The sequence below is a fragment of the Cervus elaphus genome, chromosome 14 (genome assembly GCF_910594005.1).
Source record: "Cervus elaphus chromosome 14, mCerEla1.1, whole genome shotgun sequence".
NCBI classification, from domain to species: domain Eukaryota; kingdom Metazoa; phylum Chordata; class Mammalia; order Artiodactyla; family Cervidae; genus Cervus; species Cervus elaphus.
In genome coordinates this window covers 44,306,853-44,322,751 of record NC_057828.1, presented here as the reverse complement: position 1 = coordinate 44,322,751, position 15,899 = coordinate 44,306,853, and the positions used below count along the sequence as shown (strand labels likewise).

The 15,899-nt window shown below is 41.8% G+C and overlaps 1 protein-coding gene across 1 annotated transcript in view; it reads left to right on the top strand.

The window, feature by feature from the left end:
• Positions 1 to 15,899, top strand: part of DISP3 (dispatched RND transporter family member 3) — a 56,744-nt gene that overhangs the window by 18,495 nt on the left and 22,350 nt on the right. The window contains exons 2-3 of the mRNA XM_043924412.1: positions 2,532 to 3,633; positions 4,554 to 4,773. Coding sequence (XP_043780347.1) covers positions 2,535 to 3,633; positions 4,554 to 4,773 — 1,319 coding nt within the window. The 5' untranslated portion in view covers positions 2,532 to 2,534. The remainder of the gene's footprint in view (positions 1 to 2,531; positions 3,634 to 4,553; positions 4,774 to 15,899) is intronic.

Genomic DNA, 15,899 nt, shown 5'->3' with positions numbered 1-15,899 from the left:
GGTGGCTAGGTTCCAAGGATGAATGTCCCAAGAAAGCCAGGTGGAAGCTGCATCTCCATTTTAACCTAGCCTCAGAAGTCACAGAGCATCTAGATTCAAGGGAAGGAATGAAGACATAACTGCTTGGTGGGAGAAGTCTTACAGTCACATCATGAGAACATGTGAGATGGGAGACATTGTTGTGGCCATCTTTGGCAAATACAATGGGCCACACGGATGTTTTAGGAGCTCACAACCTTTTGTGAGGAAGCAGAGTATAAAAGAACAGCGGCTATCATTTCTCACGCACTTATACCTCCTAGGCACTGTGGTCAGCTTGCTGTTTGTATCATCAAGCAACCTCTGTGGTGAGCACTGTTAGCCTTGTCTTGCAGATGGAAAAACTGAAGTTCAGAAATATTATACTGCTTGCCTAAGTCATACAGCTGGGATTTGCATCCAAGTCTGTCTGTCTCCCAAATCATGGTCTTTACCACTGCTACAGTGCCTCTCCCTCCCTGTCCTCGAGTAAATTTTTATCCCAGAAGTGTGGTGAGAAGCTTGGACACATATCTCGGAAGGAGTGGGGGTAGCTAGTGTTCAGATCTGGGAAGTCTTGGCAGAGGTGACGCTTGAGCAAGGTCTTGAAAGATGTTTTAAACTTGGACTTCTGGAGCAGAAAGTAGCATTCCTAGTGAAGTAACAATGGGCTAGCAGGATCGTTCGGGGAGTGCTGACAAGACCCAGAATCCTGGTCTTAGACCCATTCACATGCCAACACATTGAAAACTGTACCCTGGGTAAGGGGCTGGGGGCCAGTGGATGGATTTAGTCCCCAGAAAAAATGCAAGCATCCCCTGTCCCTCTCCACTGTACTGCCATCAACTTCCTCCTTCAGCAGTTAGGGATGAAGGGGAGGCTCCCACATACAACCCCCACCTCCACGTGCAGATTTGGGTTTGCCCTTTGGAGATGGGGTAAGCCTGAGCTGCCTCTGGTTTATGCCCACAAGTTTCTGCTGATGCAAATTGAGCCTCAGAGCAGGTAGCGCCCCCTCAGGAGGCTAGCTTTAGGACATCAGAAATGAGAAGTTTAATTATTGCAACCATAGGAATCTCGCATATTTCTGGAGCAGTTCCTGCCCCTTCCAGTCTCTCTCCCTTTCAAGTCTTCCTCTCTTATCCACACTTGGCACCCTCTCCCTCACTCTTCTGTTTTTCTCTTATTTCCCTCTTTGCATCTATCTCCAACCCCTGCCCCCTAACTCCACTCTCCTGTCTCCTGTTTTCATTTTTCTCTGTCTCTCATCTCTCCCATGTCCTGTCTGTCTTTCTCTCTCTGTTTCCCTCCTTCCCCTCGCCCTCTCTTCTTCACTTTCTTTGGGATGATGGCAGCCTGTTCTCTTCCTGGACAGACCATCTAATTGAAATGGAGCATTCTAGAGAATGTTAATAGGAAAAGCAGCATTAATTAGCCAATGCTGGCATAATTAGCTTCCTCCTCTCACTGCCTGGCGTCTAACTAGATAATGAGTCTCTTTCCGTCCAAACAGAGGGCAGGCAGGACAAGGGGGCAGGCCATGCCTGGGGACACCGGGGGGCCTCCTGCCTTTGGGCCACCCTGCTGGAGTCCTCAGACTGCCCTCTCCTGCCAGGCCCTCCTGCTGCTTGTGCCCACATCTTGGGGAGACAGATGCCCGGCCCCTGTCTGTGCCCAAAGTTTTGACGTCCCTGGAGCTGCATATTAAGTGGTCTGAGCCGGACAAACAGTGGCTGCAGCTGCAGCATCCCAAAGAGGGGGTGGGAAGCTATTGAGAGTTCTTGAGGACTATGACAGGCATCTAGCGCTGTCAGAGCCACGTGGCAATGGCTGAGCACATTATAGTCCCCAGAGAGGAGCAAAGAAATGTATTCATGTGATATATAATAACAAATATACCACACAGACAGCAGGGTGCTTCTTCCCTAGAGGAATCGTGTGGGAAACAGCCACCTGTGCTTAATAGACAAAGATTCTGAGGTTCACTGCCTTGCCAGTGTTCACACTACCAGGACCCAAATAAGGGTCCAATTCCAGACAGCGTGTTCTTTCCCTTCTACCCTGATACTTTTGGACGACTTCATAGTTGCTCATTAAATAAAAGTGATTGCGACAAAGTCACACCTCACATTGGCTTTGATTTCTAAAATCAGAGAATGCAGCAAAAATTGGGAAATCATACATAACCAAAATTCCCCTCGAATATCCCTTCCTTGTGGAGGAACATCTCTTCCGTTTGCAACTGGGCCCTGATTCTCCTTTTTCAGTGGCCTTGAAAGCTCTGATCTAGTTGGGAGCTGTGATGGGCAAATAATAGGATTTTTTCTTTCTGTTTTGTACACATGTGGTTGAATTCAGTTAAGTGCAGTTAAGGGCCTGTTTGATGCTATTCCATTGTAGTATCTGTCTTGGTTATGAGTGGGCAAGGTTAACACTCGGGGTGGGCAACTGCAGCTATGGGAGCACCATCCTCTCCTTCTCTGTAGCCTGCTCACCCTCTCCCTCTCCTGTAGGCTATGGACTCAGAGGATGACCCCTTGCTGCAAGATGTGTGGCTAGAGGAGGAGCAGGAAGAGGAGGAGGAAGCAATGGGTGAGGCCTTTAGGAGGGGCCAGAAGAAGCTGGGGCCCCACGCTGGGGCAGGGAGGCAGTGTTGCTGGCGGCGCTGGACCTTGCCGTCCCGGCCCCCAGCCTCGGGCTTCTGGAGTACCCTGGGCTGGGCCTTCACCAATCCGTGCTGTGCAGGGCTGGTGCTCTTTCTGGGCTGCAGCATCCCCATGGCCTTGTCAGCCTTCATGTTCCTCTACTACCCGCCACTGGACATCGACATCTCCTACAATGCCTTTGAGATCCGCAACCATGAGGCCTCCCAGCGTTTTGACGCCCTCGCGCTGGCGCTCAAATCCCAGTTTGGGTCCTGGGGGCGCAACCGGCGCGACCTGGCTGACTTCACTTCTGAGACACTTCAGCGCCTCATCACAGAGCAGTTGCAGCAACTACATCTAGGGAACCACTCGCGGCCGGCCGCCCGAGCCCCACACACAGTGGTCGCTGTAGCCACGCAGAATGGCTTGTTGTGGGACACCGCCACCGCCCAGAAGCCAACAGCCAATCGAAGCAGGCGTCTCCGGCGAGAGGCTCCACCCCTGGAGAGGCCAGCAGCCAACCAGAGTGAAACACCGATAAACCCTGGGTCAGACAAGAGTGGGCAGCGCCCACCCAGTGTCCCGCCCCCCACAGCAGCCGCGGCCAATCAGAGCCGTGCCCGCCGTGGAGCCTCGCGCTGGGACTACTCACGCACCTATGTGAGCGCTAACACCCAGACACATGCGCACTGGCGCATTGAGCTCATCTTCCTGGCACGTGGCGACGCTGAGCGCAACATTTTCACGAGTGAGAGGCTGGTCACAATCCACGAGATTGAGCGCAAGATCATGGACCACCCGGGTTTCCGGGAGTTCTGCTGGAAGCCCCATGAAGTGCTCAAGGACCTGCCGCTCGGCTCCTACTCCTACTGCTCCCCGCCCAGCTCGCTCATGACCTACTTCTTCCCCACTGAGAGGGGTGGCAAGATTTACTATGATGGCATGGGCCAGGACCTGGCTGACATCCGGGGTGAGCAGCCCTAGGTGTGCTGGGGTGGGGCCTGTAGGGACCCGGTCTGAAGGACCCTGGAAGAGGGGCTTGTAAAGGGTGGAGACTGAGGATAGGTGGGGCTTGGGATGAAGGGGCATGGTTAATAAGATGGGGCGGGGCTTAGAGGTTAAAGGAAGGCTTGGCTCTGCAGTACTCTGCAGGTTGGTAAGAGGATGGAGCTGGAATTGGCTGTGAAGTGGAGTCAGGCCAGAGCTGAGTGCTGGGCAGGCCTGCAGGCCATTTATTGAGGAAGAGCAGGGACAGGGTTGGATGTGAGATGGAATCTGAGGGAGGCAAGGAAGGAGGTGCATACCTAGATTGATGGAGATTGGGAGTTACGCTGTGCCTAGAGTTAGATAAAGCTTGGGCTGGGGCTTGGGCATGACATTGGTCATGTGGTTTCAGAGAACTGGACATTTGGAGAGAGGCTGAGGTTGCTGGAAGATCAAGGTGGATTAGTTTGAGGTACATTAGGGATGGGACTTGAGAAAGAATGGGGAGGGGACAGAGGCTGGCTGTGGGGGCCGGGCTTCGGTATGTCTTTTAAGGTGGACATGGCAGGGTTCTAAGCAGATGAAGGTGGGACTGGGATGGGAAGGAGTTACAGGACTACAGAGACTGAGCCTTAGTATTAGGTGAAGTTGAAGCTGAAATGAAGGTGTAAACTTAGTGGGAGCCACCTGAGCAGATCCTGGGGGCTGCTCTTTTGGGGCAGCAGTGATTTCTCTAAACCATCCCTCTGTCCTGTTAGAGACAGTTGAAGGCAGCCCAAGCTGGAACAGTTTTCCATTTCCTTAAAAAGGGGGTGAGATGTTGAGGAGGGCAGGATGACCTTGATGGAAGGTTTGTGGGAGCTGACTTACTGAGCTCCTTGGACCTCTCGACCCCTGCCCCTGCAGGCTCCCTAGAGCTGGCCATGACTCACCCAGAGTTCTACTGGTATGTGGACGAGGGCCTCTCCGCAGAAAACCTCAAGAGCTCCCTCCTACGCAGCGAGATCCTCTTTGGAGCACCCCTGCCCAACTACTACTCCGTGGACGATCGCTGGGAGGAGCAGCGGGCTAAGTTTCAGAGCTTTGTGGTCACCTATGTGGCCATGCTGGCCAAGCAGTCCACTAGGTAGGCAGTCCAGCTGCATCTGATGTGTGCCTGTCCTTATTTGTACCAGGAAAGGGCTGTATTAAGGTAGGGAATTGGTTTCCAGGTGGTTCTTTCTTATACATCCCAGATCCCCTTCTGCAACCTTTTCCCTGGAAGTCTTTCTTTTCAAATCAGAGCCAGAGCCAGATACATCCTCATCATCACTCTGACAGATGAAAGGATGCTTTTCCTGGTCAGTGCTAATGGTTAGTGAACATGACAGCTTTGGAGAACTTCTGCCCTGGAGGTCTTGGGTATTGATTTTCTCCTGCAATGGTGCTCGAAGGCTTTCTGGAAAGAGTATTAACCAGGGAGTAAGGAGTTCCTCTCTGCCTTTACTATCCAGGGAGATAGTGGACAAGTCACTTCACTTCTCTGGGCCTCTGTTACTGCTAAAATGGGAATGATGAGTCCTGCTACCCTTCTGCGGTCATTAGAAGGAGATGAGCTAAGAGATTTGACAGAGCTTTTTGGCAGTAGGTGCTCTGATTGTCCTCTAGTCCTTGGGGTGTGTGTCTGAGAAACAACTGGGCCCCTCCCCACCAGGTAAAAGCATTTGATAGTTCATCTGTCAGTCCTGCAGGGCAATAACTCCAGTGCCTTTCAGTCTCTTGCCCTGACAAGTCAGCCCCTGGCACAGGAGGGATCATTCTGTCTGAAATACCCTCGTTCCTTTATTGAACAGCTACTGTAATAATCAAAGCTGACATTTATTGTGCTTGCCCTGTGCCACATACTATCCTAAGCCATTTATACACACCATCTAACTTAATTCTTACACCATCCTGATGAGGGAGGAGCTATTATGATTTTCTCCATCCTACAGTTGAGGAAACTGAGGCACAGTACAATTAAGTAAGCTGTCGAAAATTTTGAGGCTCATAAGTGGTGGAATGGGATTAAAATCTAGGGTTTCTAATGCAGTGCCCTAGCGCTGTGTGTTTTTACCACAGTTGCTGTACTGAGTCTTCTTGCAGCTGTGCTTCATTGCCAGGCAAACCCCTGTTCAGCTACTAAGATCTAACCTGGCTATTATTTACCTGAGATTGCATTAAATTATCACGCTACCCATTTCCGCAGACCTTTGCTTCTCCATAAGACAGGCAGGAAAGAGCAAACACAGGCTCTGTAGTAAGATATATCTGGGGTCAGACCCCAGTTACTCCACCTAATTGTGGGAGTTTCAGTGAGTTATTTCACCTCTCTGAGCCTCAGTTTCATCATAGTGCTTGTCACTCTGTGTTTTACTTTTTTAATTCCTTGTAATTCAAAATGCAGCTCGAATCAGCATTAACATCACCTGGAGACTTGTTAAAAATGTAGAATATCCAGGCTTTTCCCAGACCTATAGAGTTTGCAGATGACTTATTTGGATATATAAGTCTGAAAAAGTTCTGGTTTAATTATTTCTCAGTAGAGTGTGAGTTTGTTGAGGACTGGGATTGCTCCTGCTTCCTTTCTGTAGGCATAGCCCCTAGCACAATTCCTCTTTGTCTGAGGAATGGATGGCTGGCTGGCTGGCTGGAGATACCTTTGAATATCTAAGGGAAAGGGAAAGGTCCTTGGCTGGGTTGGGAATCTGGGAAGGGCTGGCTGTAGAAGGAGCTTCAAGATTTTAGATACCAACAGTTAACTTCTGCTTAATACATTCAACTGCTGAGACAAAACCCCTGTCCTGGGTTAAAAAAAAAAAACAATTCTCTTCCCCTTACCATCCCCCTAGAGCTTCATGGGAATGGTGATAACCAGGGCCTCTGTAGTCTTGACGTTAATGCCTTCTTTTAGATCAATAAAATCTTTTTTCAAAAATCAGGCTATTATTTGTTACCTGAGAAATGACAACCTACATCTTGATTTATTACAAAGAATACTACAAATTAATCACTTTTACTGCTTCCCTGATAATACCAGAATCTTAGAACTCATTCATTGCATTTATGCCCCTTCAGTCTTTTGCCTTATTGTTACATGCATTTTAATTCTATATACATTTTAAACCTCATAAGACATTACATTTTTATTTTACTCAGTCAGAATCCATATTTACTCACATATTTATGTTTTCTGTTGCTCTTCATTACTTTCTACAATTTCATGTTTCCCTCTGGGATCATTTTTCTTGTATCTGAAGAATTCTCTTTAGTATTTTTTTTTAGTGTAGGTTTGCTAGTGATAAATTCTCTGTTTGTCTAGAAGGCATCTTTATTTTACTTTCATTTTTGAAATATATTTCTTCTGGTATAGAATTTGCAGTTATTTTCTTTAATACTTTAAAAGATATCAGTCCATTGTGTTTTGACTTTCATCATTTTGAGGGGAAAGTCAGCTGTAAATCTTTTTGTTGCCCCTTTGAACAATTGTCTTTTTTTCCCCCTGGCTGCTTTTAAGATTTCTCTTTGTTTTTGGTTTCAACAATCTTACTATTGTATTTTGATATGGTTTTCTTTGTATTTGTTCTGCTTGAGGTGCACAGACCTTGAATCTGCTGGTTTATAACTCATCACTTTTAGAAATTGCTGGGCTATTATGACTTCAAATACTGCTTCTACCCCATTCTCTGTCCTATCTCCTTTAAGGATTCTAACTACACAAATGTTAGATATTTTCAGTCGCATGTGTTTTCTTTGATTTATGAATATGATAATAAAAGGTGGGAGCTGGAAAGATAAGCTGAAGAGTCTGGGTAATCAGCATGCTACTTTCTTCATTTAAAAAATTTAATTTAAAAATTTTAATATAATTTTAAAAGTTATACTCCATGTACAGTTATTGCAAAATATTGGCTATATTCCCCATGCTGTACAATACATTCCTATGGCTTATCTTATATGAATCCCATGTGTTCTCAGTCCTCTTTGCCAGGTTTTTCTTTGCTTTGCATGTTTTGGTTTAGATATTCCAATTCACTGATCCTGTCTTCCGTTGTATCTAATTTAATGTTTAATGTCTCTTGAGATTTCAAGGTTAATGTTTTTCTGTTGAGGACTTCCAATAATTCTTTATTATAGATCTAAATCCTTGGTGAAATTTTTCACCATTTAATTTATTTGGTTCATATTCTCCTCTGTGTTCTTAAGCATATTAAGTTATGTTATTATGGATGAAAGTAAAAGTAGCTCAGTCATGTCCAACTCTTTGCCACCCCATGGACCATACAGTCCATGGAATTCTCCAGGCCAGAATACTGGAATATTCCCTTCTCCAGGGGATCTTCCCAACCCAGGGATTGAACCCAGGTCTCCCACACTGCAGGCGAATTCTTTACCAGCTTAGGTTATTGTGGATATCTTTTGTTTTTTTTTCCCTGTGGTCTGTTCTTTCACTTGGTTTTTGGTCATGTGGTCCTGCCTGTGGGTATGCCTGGTAATTTTTACTGAGTATTGAATATTGTCTGTAAAAACATAGAAGTCCAGATGATGTTATTTCTTCCAGAGGAAGTTTTTCTTTTCCTCCAGTAGGCAGTTGGAGTTGTGGCTGATCACCTTAAACAAATAGCAGTTACACAGAGTTGAGGCTGGTTTGTAGTCCTGAAAAGTCGCAGCATACATCTAGTTTGCCCTTGGTTCTCTAGGATTTTCAACTGAGAGCCTTGTGTATTCTGCAGAGCCCGTTTCCCCTGACATGTTCCAAACCCTAAGCTTTGTCTCTTAAAAGAGCTAAAAATATCTCTCCTCTGGTTTTTCTGAGGCTTTCTGCTTAAGTTTGTAGCCTCAAACTCTAGACTGTCCCAGTATTTGGCAGAAGTGCTGCCAAAGGAACTGGCTTTATGCTTTGCTGGTCTGCAAGTCTCTACCCACAGCTCTGCTAGTTTTTCTGACTCCATGCCTAAATTTTCAGCCTCCTGCCTGCGTTCGGAATCAGCAGATACCTCCAGGGTAAACAAAGCGTGGAAGGGAAGCTTATCTTTTGTAGGTTCTTCCCTTTCTGGAGTCTCAGCTCTCTAGTTTCATTGCTTCAGGAAATCTCTAATGTCATCAAATAGATGATTTCTCAATTTTATTTGATTTCTTAGTAGTTCTAAGCAGGAATATTGGTCTTGCTTGAGCTATTCCTTTCTACTCAAGAGTAGACGTTTGGGCCTATGTCTTTCTATAGCTGGAAACTAAAATAGGACCCAGAACCTAGAAGATGTTCTATAAATGCTATACAAATGAATGAATGAATGAACAATTGACCAAACTTTCAGTTTTCTATTCTAATGAAAGCTCAATTAACCCTTTGTTGAATTTAATTCAAAAAAGTAGTCAATTCAAAGATCTCTTCTACATTTTTTGTAAATGTCCTGTTTGACTTTTTAAAACAGCTTTGAGTTGATATACACTAAGTGCATATATTTAACATTTACAATTTGATTAGTTTTGACCCATGTATACACTATGAAACCTTTATCACGATCAAGTTAATGAATGGATCCATCACCCTCAGAAGTTTACTCATGTTCCTTTGACAGTCACTCCATCCTGCCTCACCTTCCTTCCCATTTCACCCCAGGACCACTTTCTCTTTTCTATCACTATATATTGGTTTTCATTTTCTAATTTTGTATATATGGCATCATATAGAATGCACAGTTTTGACTGATCTCATTCACTCAGCCTAATTGTTTTGAATTGTATCCATGTTGTTGCATGTATTGACAGTTTATTCTTTTTGAGTGCTGAGTAGTATCATTGTGTGGAGATGCCAACTTTTGTTCATCCACTCACTTGTTTATGGATATTTGGGTTATTTCCAGGTTTGGCTATTGTAGATAGAGATGTTACAAAGCCTTTGTGTGAACAAATGCCTTCATTTGTCTCAGATAAATATCTGGGAGTGGTATGACTAGGTCATACGATAGGTGTATGTTTAACTTTTTTTAAAAAACCATGAATGTATTTTTTTAAGATTTTTTTTTTATGTGGATCATTTGTTTAAAATCTTTATTGAAATTGTTACAATACTCCTTCCGTTTTATGCTTTGGTTTTTTGGCCGCAAGGTCTGTGATTTTTGAGCTCCCCCACCAGGGCTTGAATCTACACCCACTGCACTGGAAGGCAAAGTCTTAACCACTGAACTTCCAGGGAAGCCCCCATGTGAGTTTAACTTTTTAAGAAACTGTCAGATTGTTTTCCAAATTGATTGTACCATTTTACATTCTCAGCCAGTATATAAGAATTCCAGTTCCTCCACAAACTCTGTAACACTTGGTATGGTCAGTTTGAAAGTGAAAGTGTTAGTCAGTCAGTCCTGTCCAACTCTTTGCGACCCCATGGACCATAGCCCACCTGACTCCTCTCCAGGGGTTCTTCCTGACCCAGGGATTGAACCTGGGTCTCCTTCACCACAGGCATAGTCTTTACCATCTGAGCCACCAGGGAAGTCCATGGTCAGTTCAAAAAGTCTAAATTAGCTATTCTGTGTAGTGATATCTCACTGTGATTTTAACTTGGATTTCTGTACTTCCTAGTGATGTTCACATGCTTATTTGACATCCATTTGTCTTTGTTGGTGAACTATTTAGATTTTTTGACTATTTTAATACTGGCTTTACATTTAGTTCTGTGATATTCCATTTTTAGTTCATCTTTGTATATGTTGTAAGACATATACTACATATACTTTATATGTAGCATAAGGTGCTGGTATTTATTGTTTTATATGGATATCCAGTTGTTCCAGCATCATTTGTTTAAAATATCATTCCTTCTTCACTGAATTGACTTAGAATCTTGGACAAAAGTCTTTTGTCCGTATATATGTGGGTCTGTTTCTGGACTCTGTTCTGTTCCATCAACCAATTTTTTAAATTTTATTTACACATTGGTATTACACTGTCTTGATTATGGTAGCTTTATGCCATGTCTTGTCCAAGTGTTGGTCTTCCAACTTTTTGTTCTTTTTCAAAGTTATATTAGTTATTCTGTGGCCTTTACATTTCCCTGTGAATTTTATTTTATGTTATTTATTTATTGTTTCTTAATGGTTGGTTCATTTTCTTTCTTTCTTTCTTTTTTTTTTTTTGGCCATGCATGCAGGAGCTTAGCTCCCTGACCAGGTTGGAACCTGTGCCCCCTGCAACGGAAGTACAGAAAACTAACCACTGGACTTCCAGGGAATTCCTTTCCTATGAATTTTAGAAGCAGCTTATCCATTTCCCTAAATAAAAGTCCACTGGGATCCTGATTATGTTTATGTCAAATACTTGGATCAATTTGAGGAGAAATGACATCTTAACAGTATTGAGTCTCATGATCAAATTAACCTGGTGAATCTGATATCTTTTGTCAGATTTGTCCCTATTTCATTCTTATTCTACTGTAAATGATATTTTTAAAAATTTCCTTGTTAGTTGAAAGTATACCAGTTGTTAGTTGCTTCTATTGGGGTGACCAAAAAGTTCTTTGGGGTTTTTCCATACCATGTATGGATGTGAGAGTTGGACCATAAAGAAAGCTGAGTGCTAAAGAATTGATGCTTTTGAACTGTGATGCTAGAGAAGACTCTTGAGAGTCCCTTGGACTGCAAGGAGATCAAATCAATAAATCAAAAAAAAAAATCAACGCTGTATATTCATTGGAAGGACTGATGCTGAAACTGAAGCTCCAATATTTTGGCCACCTGATGCAAAGAACCGACTCATTGGAAAAGACCCTGATACTGGAAGGATTAAGGGCAGGAAGAGAAGAGGGTGGCAGAGGATGAGATGGTTAGATAGCATCACCAACTCAGTGGACATAAATTTGAATAAACTCTGGGAGATAGTGAAGGACAGGGAAGCCTGGTGTGCTGCAGTCCATGGGTTCACAAAGAGTCAAACAAGACTTTGTGACTGAACAACAACAATACCATGGAAATCCCAAATGAACATTTTGGCCAATTCAACATATAGAAATATAATTGACTTTGGGTCCTGCAACCTTGATAAGCTCCTTTATAAGTTCTAGAAATTTCTTCATAGATTTCATTTAATTTTCTACATAATCAATCATGTCTTTTGCTAATAAAGACAGTTTTACTTCTTCCTTTCCAATTTGGATTTCTTTTACTTCTTTCTCTTGCCTGAATGCACTGGCTAGAACCTCCAATACAATGTTGAATGAAAGTGATGAGAATGGACAACCTTTCATTATCCCTGACTGAAGTCTGTAGGTGTTTTTGTAAATGTCTCTTATCAGATTAAGGAAGTTCCCTTCTATTCCTAATTTGCTGATAAATTTTTTTTTTAAATCAGTAATAAATATTGGATTTTTCCCAAATATTTTTCTGCATCTAGAGAGAGAACATATATTTTTCATTTTTAGTTTAATATGATGAATTATATTAATTGAGTATTAAAGTTTAAACCATCCTTGCTCCTGGGCAGATTCCCCTTGGGATTATCCTTTTTATATAGTGTTAGATTCTATTTGTATTCTTTATTCATTGGCATGTTAATGATGGATACTGGGCTGTAGTTTTCTTGTAGTATCTTTGTTTGATTTTGATATCAAAATATCTTCCAGAATGAGGTGGGAAATATTGTCTTCAGTTTTCTGGAAGGTTTGTATGGAACTGGTATTACTCTTCCTTAAATGTTTGGTGGAATTTATCAATGAAACTATCTGAATCTGGAGTTTTCTTTAGCGGAAGGTTTTAACTACAAATTCAATTTTTTTTTTTTAATTAAAAAAAAGTTTTGGGCCATGCCATGTAGCATGGAGGGTATTATTTCCCAACCAGGGATCAAACCTGTGCCCCCTGCAATGAAAGTACAGAGTCTTAACCACTGGATTGCTAGGGAAGTCCCTACAAATTCAATTTTTAAATATACATATAGAGCTTCCCTAGTGGCTCAGACGGTAAAGAATCTGCCCATAATGTGGGAGACCCGGATTTGATCCTGGGGTCAGGAAAATCCCCTGGAGAAGTGAATGGCTACCCACTCCAATATTCTTGCCTGGAGAATTCCATGGACAGAGGGGCCTGGCAGGCTGTAGTCCGTGGGGTTGCAAAGAGTCAGACACCACTGAGCAACTAACAGTTTTGTAAGGCTATTAAAGTTATTTCTATATTCTTACACAAGCTTTGGTAGTATATGTCATGAAATTTGTCCACTTCATTTAAATGGTAAAAATTTGTTGGTGCAAGGTAATTCATAATAAATATTCCCTTATTATCTTTGAATACTTACTTAAACTGTAGTGGTGTCACCTCCTTCATGTGTGTCTTATCTCCTTTTTTCATGATCAGTCTGGCTAGAAATTTATCAATCTTATTGGTCCTCTCAACGAGCTAGATTTTGGTTTCTTTGATATTTATTGTCTGTTTGTTTGTTTATATACTTATACTCTGATCTACATTATTTCCCTTCTTCCACTTACATTATGTATAATTTTCTCTTGTTTTGCTTTCTTGCAGCAGAAGCTGAGGTCATTGATTTGAAAACTGTATTCTTTTCTAATACAGGTGTTTATTGCTATAAAATTCCCCTTAAGCATCATTTTAGCACATCTCACACATTTTGACATGTGCTTTTATTTTCACTCAATTCGAAATACTCTCAATTTTCCCTTTTGATCTCTTCTTTGATCCTAATATTATTTAAAAGTTTGTTAGTCTACAAATGTTTAGGAATTTCCCAGGTAGTGTTTTGTCACTAATTTTTTATTTAATTCCATTGTGGTCATAGAACATACTTTTTATGAGTTAAGTTATTCTAAATTTTCTGAGTCTTATTTTATGGTCTAGAGTGTGGTTTGTCCTGACGAATGTTCCCTGTGCACTTAAATGTATTCTGCTGTTGTTGGGTGGAGTGTTCTATAAATGTCGATTAAGTCAGGTTGGTTGATTGTGTTGTTCAAGTCTTCTGTATCCATACTGATCTTCTGTCTAATTGTTCTAGCAGTTAGTGAGAAAGGAGTTTTGAAATGGCCAACTATGATTGCAGGTTTGTCTATTTCTTTTTTCATTTCTGTCAGTTTTTGCTTCATGTATTTTAAAGCTCTGTTATTAGGTCCAAAGCAATTAGTATTGTTGCATTCTTTTAACAAACTGAGCCCTTTATAATTTTTAAATGACTTTCTTTATTTCTAGTAATATTCTTTGCCCTGAAATTTATTTCATTTATTATTAATGTAACCACTCCGGGTTTCTTTTGATCCATGTCAGCATGGTACTTTTTTCTGTACTTTTATTTTTAACCTATTTGTGTCAACATTGAACATGAATTTCTTGTAGGCAGCTGGGTCTTGATTTTTTAATCTAATCTGACTGCCTCTGCCTTTTATTTGGGATATTTAAACCTTTTACAAGAGGCAGTGATCAAGACCATCCCCAAGAAAAAGAAATGCATAAAGGCCAAATGGTTGTCTGAGGAGGCCTTACAAATAGCTGAGAAAAGAAGAGAAGCTAAAGGCAAAGGAGAAAAGGAAAGATATACCCATTTGAATGCAGAGTTCCAAAGAATAGCAAGGACAGATAAGAAAGCCTTCCTCAGTGATCAATGCAAAGAAATAGAGGAAAATAATAGAATGGGAAAGACTAGAGGTTTCTTCAAGAAATTTGCTTTTTCAGTGGTCATGTATGGATGTGAGAGTTGGTCTATGAAGAAAGCTTAGCCCCAAAGAATTGATGCTTTTGAACTGTGGTGTTAGATAAGACTCTCGAGAGTCCCTTGGACTGCAAGGAGATCTAACCAGTCCACCCTAAAGGAAATCAGTTCTAAATATTCATTGGAAGGACTGATGCTGAAGCTGAAACTCCAATACCTTGGCCACCTGATGCGAAGAACCGACTCGTTGGAAAAGACCCTGATGCTGGGAAAGATTGAAGGCAGGAGGAGAAGGTGACAACAGAGGATGAGATGGTTGGATGGCATCACCAACTCTATGGACATGAGTTTGAGTAAGCTCTGGGAGTTACTGATGGACAGGGAAACCTGGCGTATTGCAGTCCATGGAGTCGCAAAGAGTTGGACACGACTGAGGGACTGAACTAAACTGAGACCTTTTACAGTTAGTATGTTGTTAACATGGTTAGACTTAAGACAGTTTTATTTTATTCTCTTTTCCCCATATATTCTTAGTTCCTTTTTCTTCTCTTCTGCCTTCTTTTGGACTGAGAATTTTTTATTATTCCATTTTATTTCCTTTGTTTTTTTTAGCTATAAATATTTAATTTAGTGGTTGCTTCAGGGTTCATCCTTAAGTTATCAGTGTACCTTCAAATGATGTTAAACCACTTCAGGTATGGTGTATACTATATATGAATAGTATACCACCATTTCCTTCCTCCTGACCTTTATACTATTGTTGTCATATATTTTATTTTCATATATGTTATAAACCCCACACTACATTACTATTATTTCTGTTTAAATGCTCAGCCATCATTTTAAAAAATTTATGTCATGAGAAATTTTTATATACTTATTCATGTTGTTACCATCTCTAGTCCTTTTTATTCCTTTGTGTAGATGTGTATTTCTGTTTGTAATAATTTGCCTTCTCCCTGAAGGATTTCCTTTAACATCTCTTGTAGTGAAGGTGTACTGAAGATGAATTCTTTTCGGTTTTGTATACTGAAAAAAAAAATCTTTATTTTACCTTTGTTTTTGAAATATACATTTCAAATTCTAGAATTCTGGGCTGACTTTTTTCCTCCATCGGTGAAGGGTCTTGCCCCATTGTCTTCTCACTTGCGTTGTTTCTGAAGGGAAATTTCCTGTCATTCTTACTTTCGTTCCTCTGTGCATAATGCATCTTTTTTCCTCAGTCTGCTTTTAAGATTTTATCTTGGTCACTTATTTTGAGCAATTTGATTATGATGTGCATTGTTGTTTTATTTACGATTTTTTGTGCGTGGGGTCTGCTGCTCAAGCTTTTTGAATCAAGGGGTTTATCATTTTCATCAAGTTTGGAAAACTTTCATGCTCTTTTAAGATGTCTGTTAACCCATATATTGCTTGCTCATTCACTCATTTGTGTCTCTTTGTGACCCCATGGGCTGTAGCCAGCCAGGCTTCTCTGTCCATGGAATTTTCCAGGCAAGAATACTGGAGTGGGTTGCCATTTTGTACTCCAGGGGAATCTTCCTGACCCAGTGATTGAACCTGTGTCTCTTGTGTCTCCTGCATTGGCAGGCA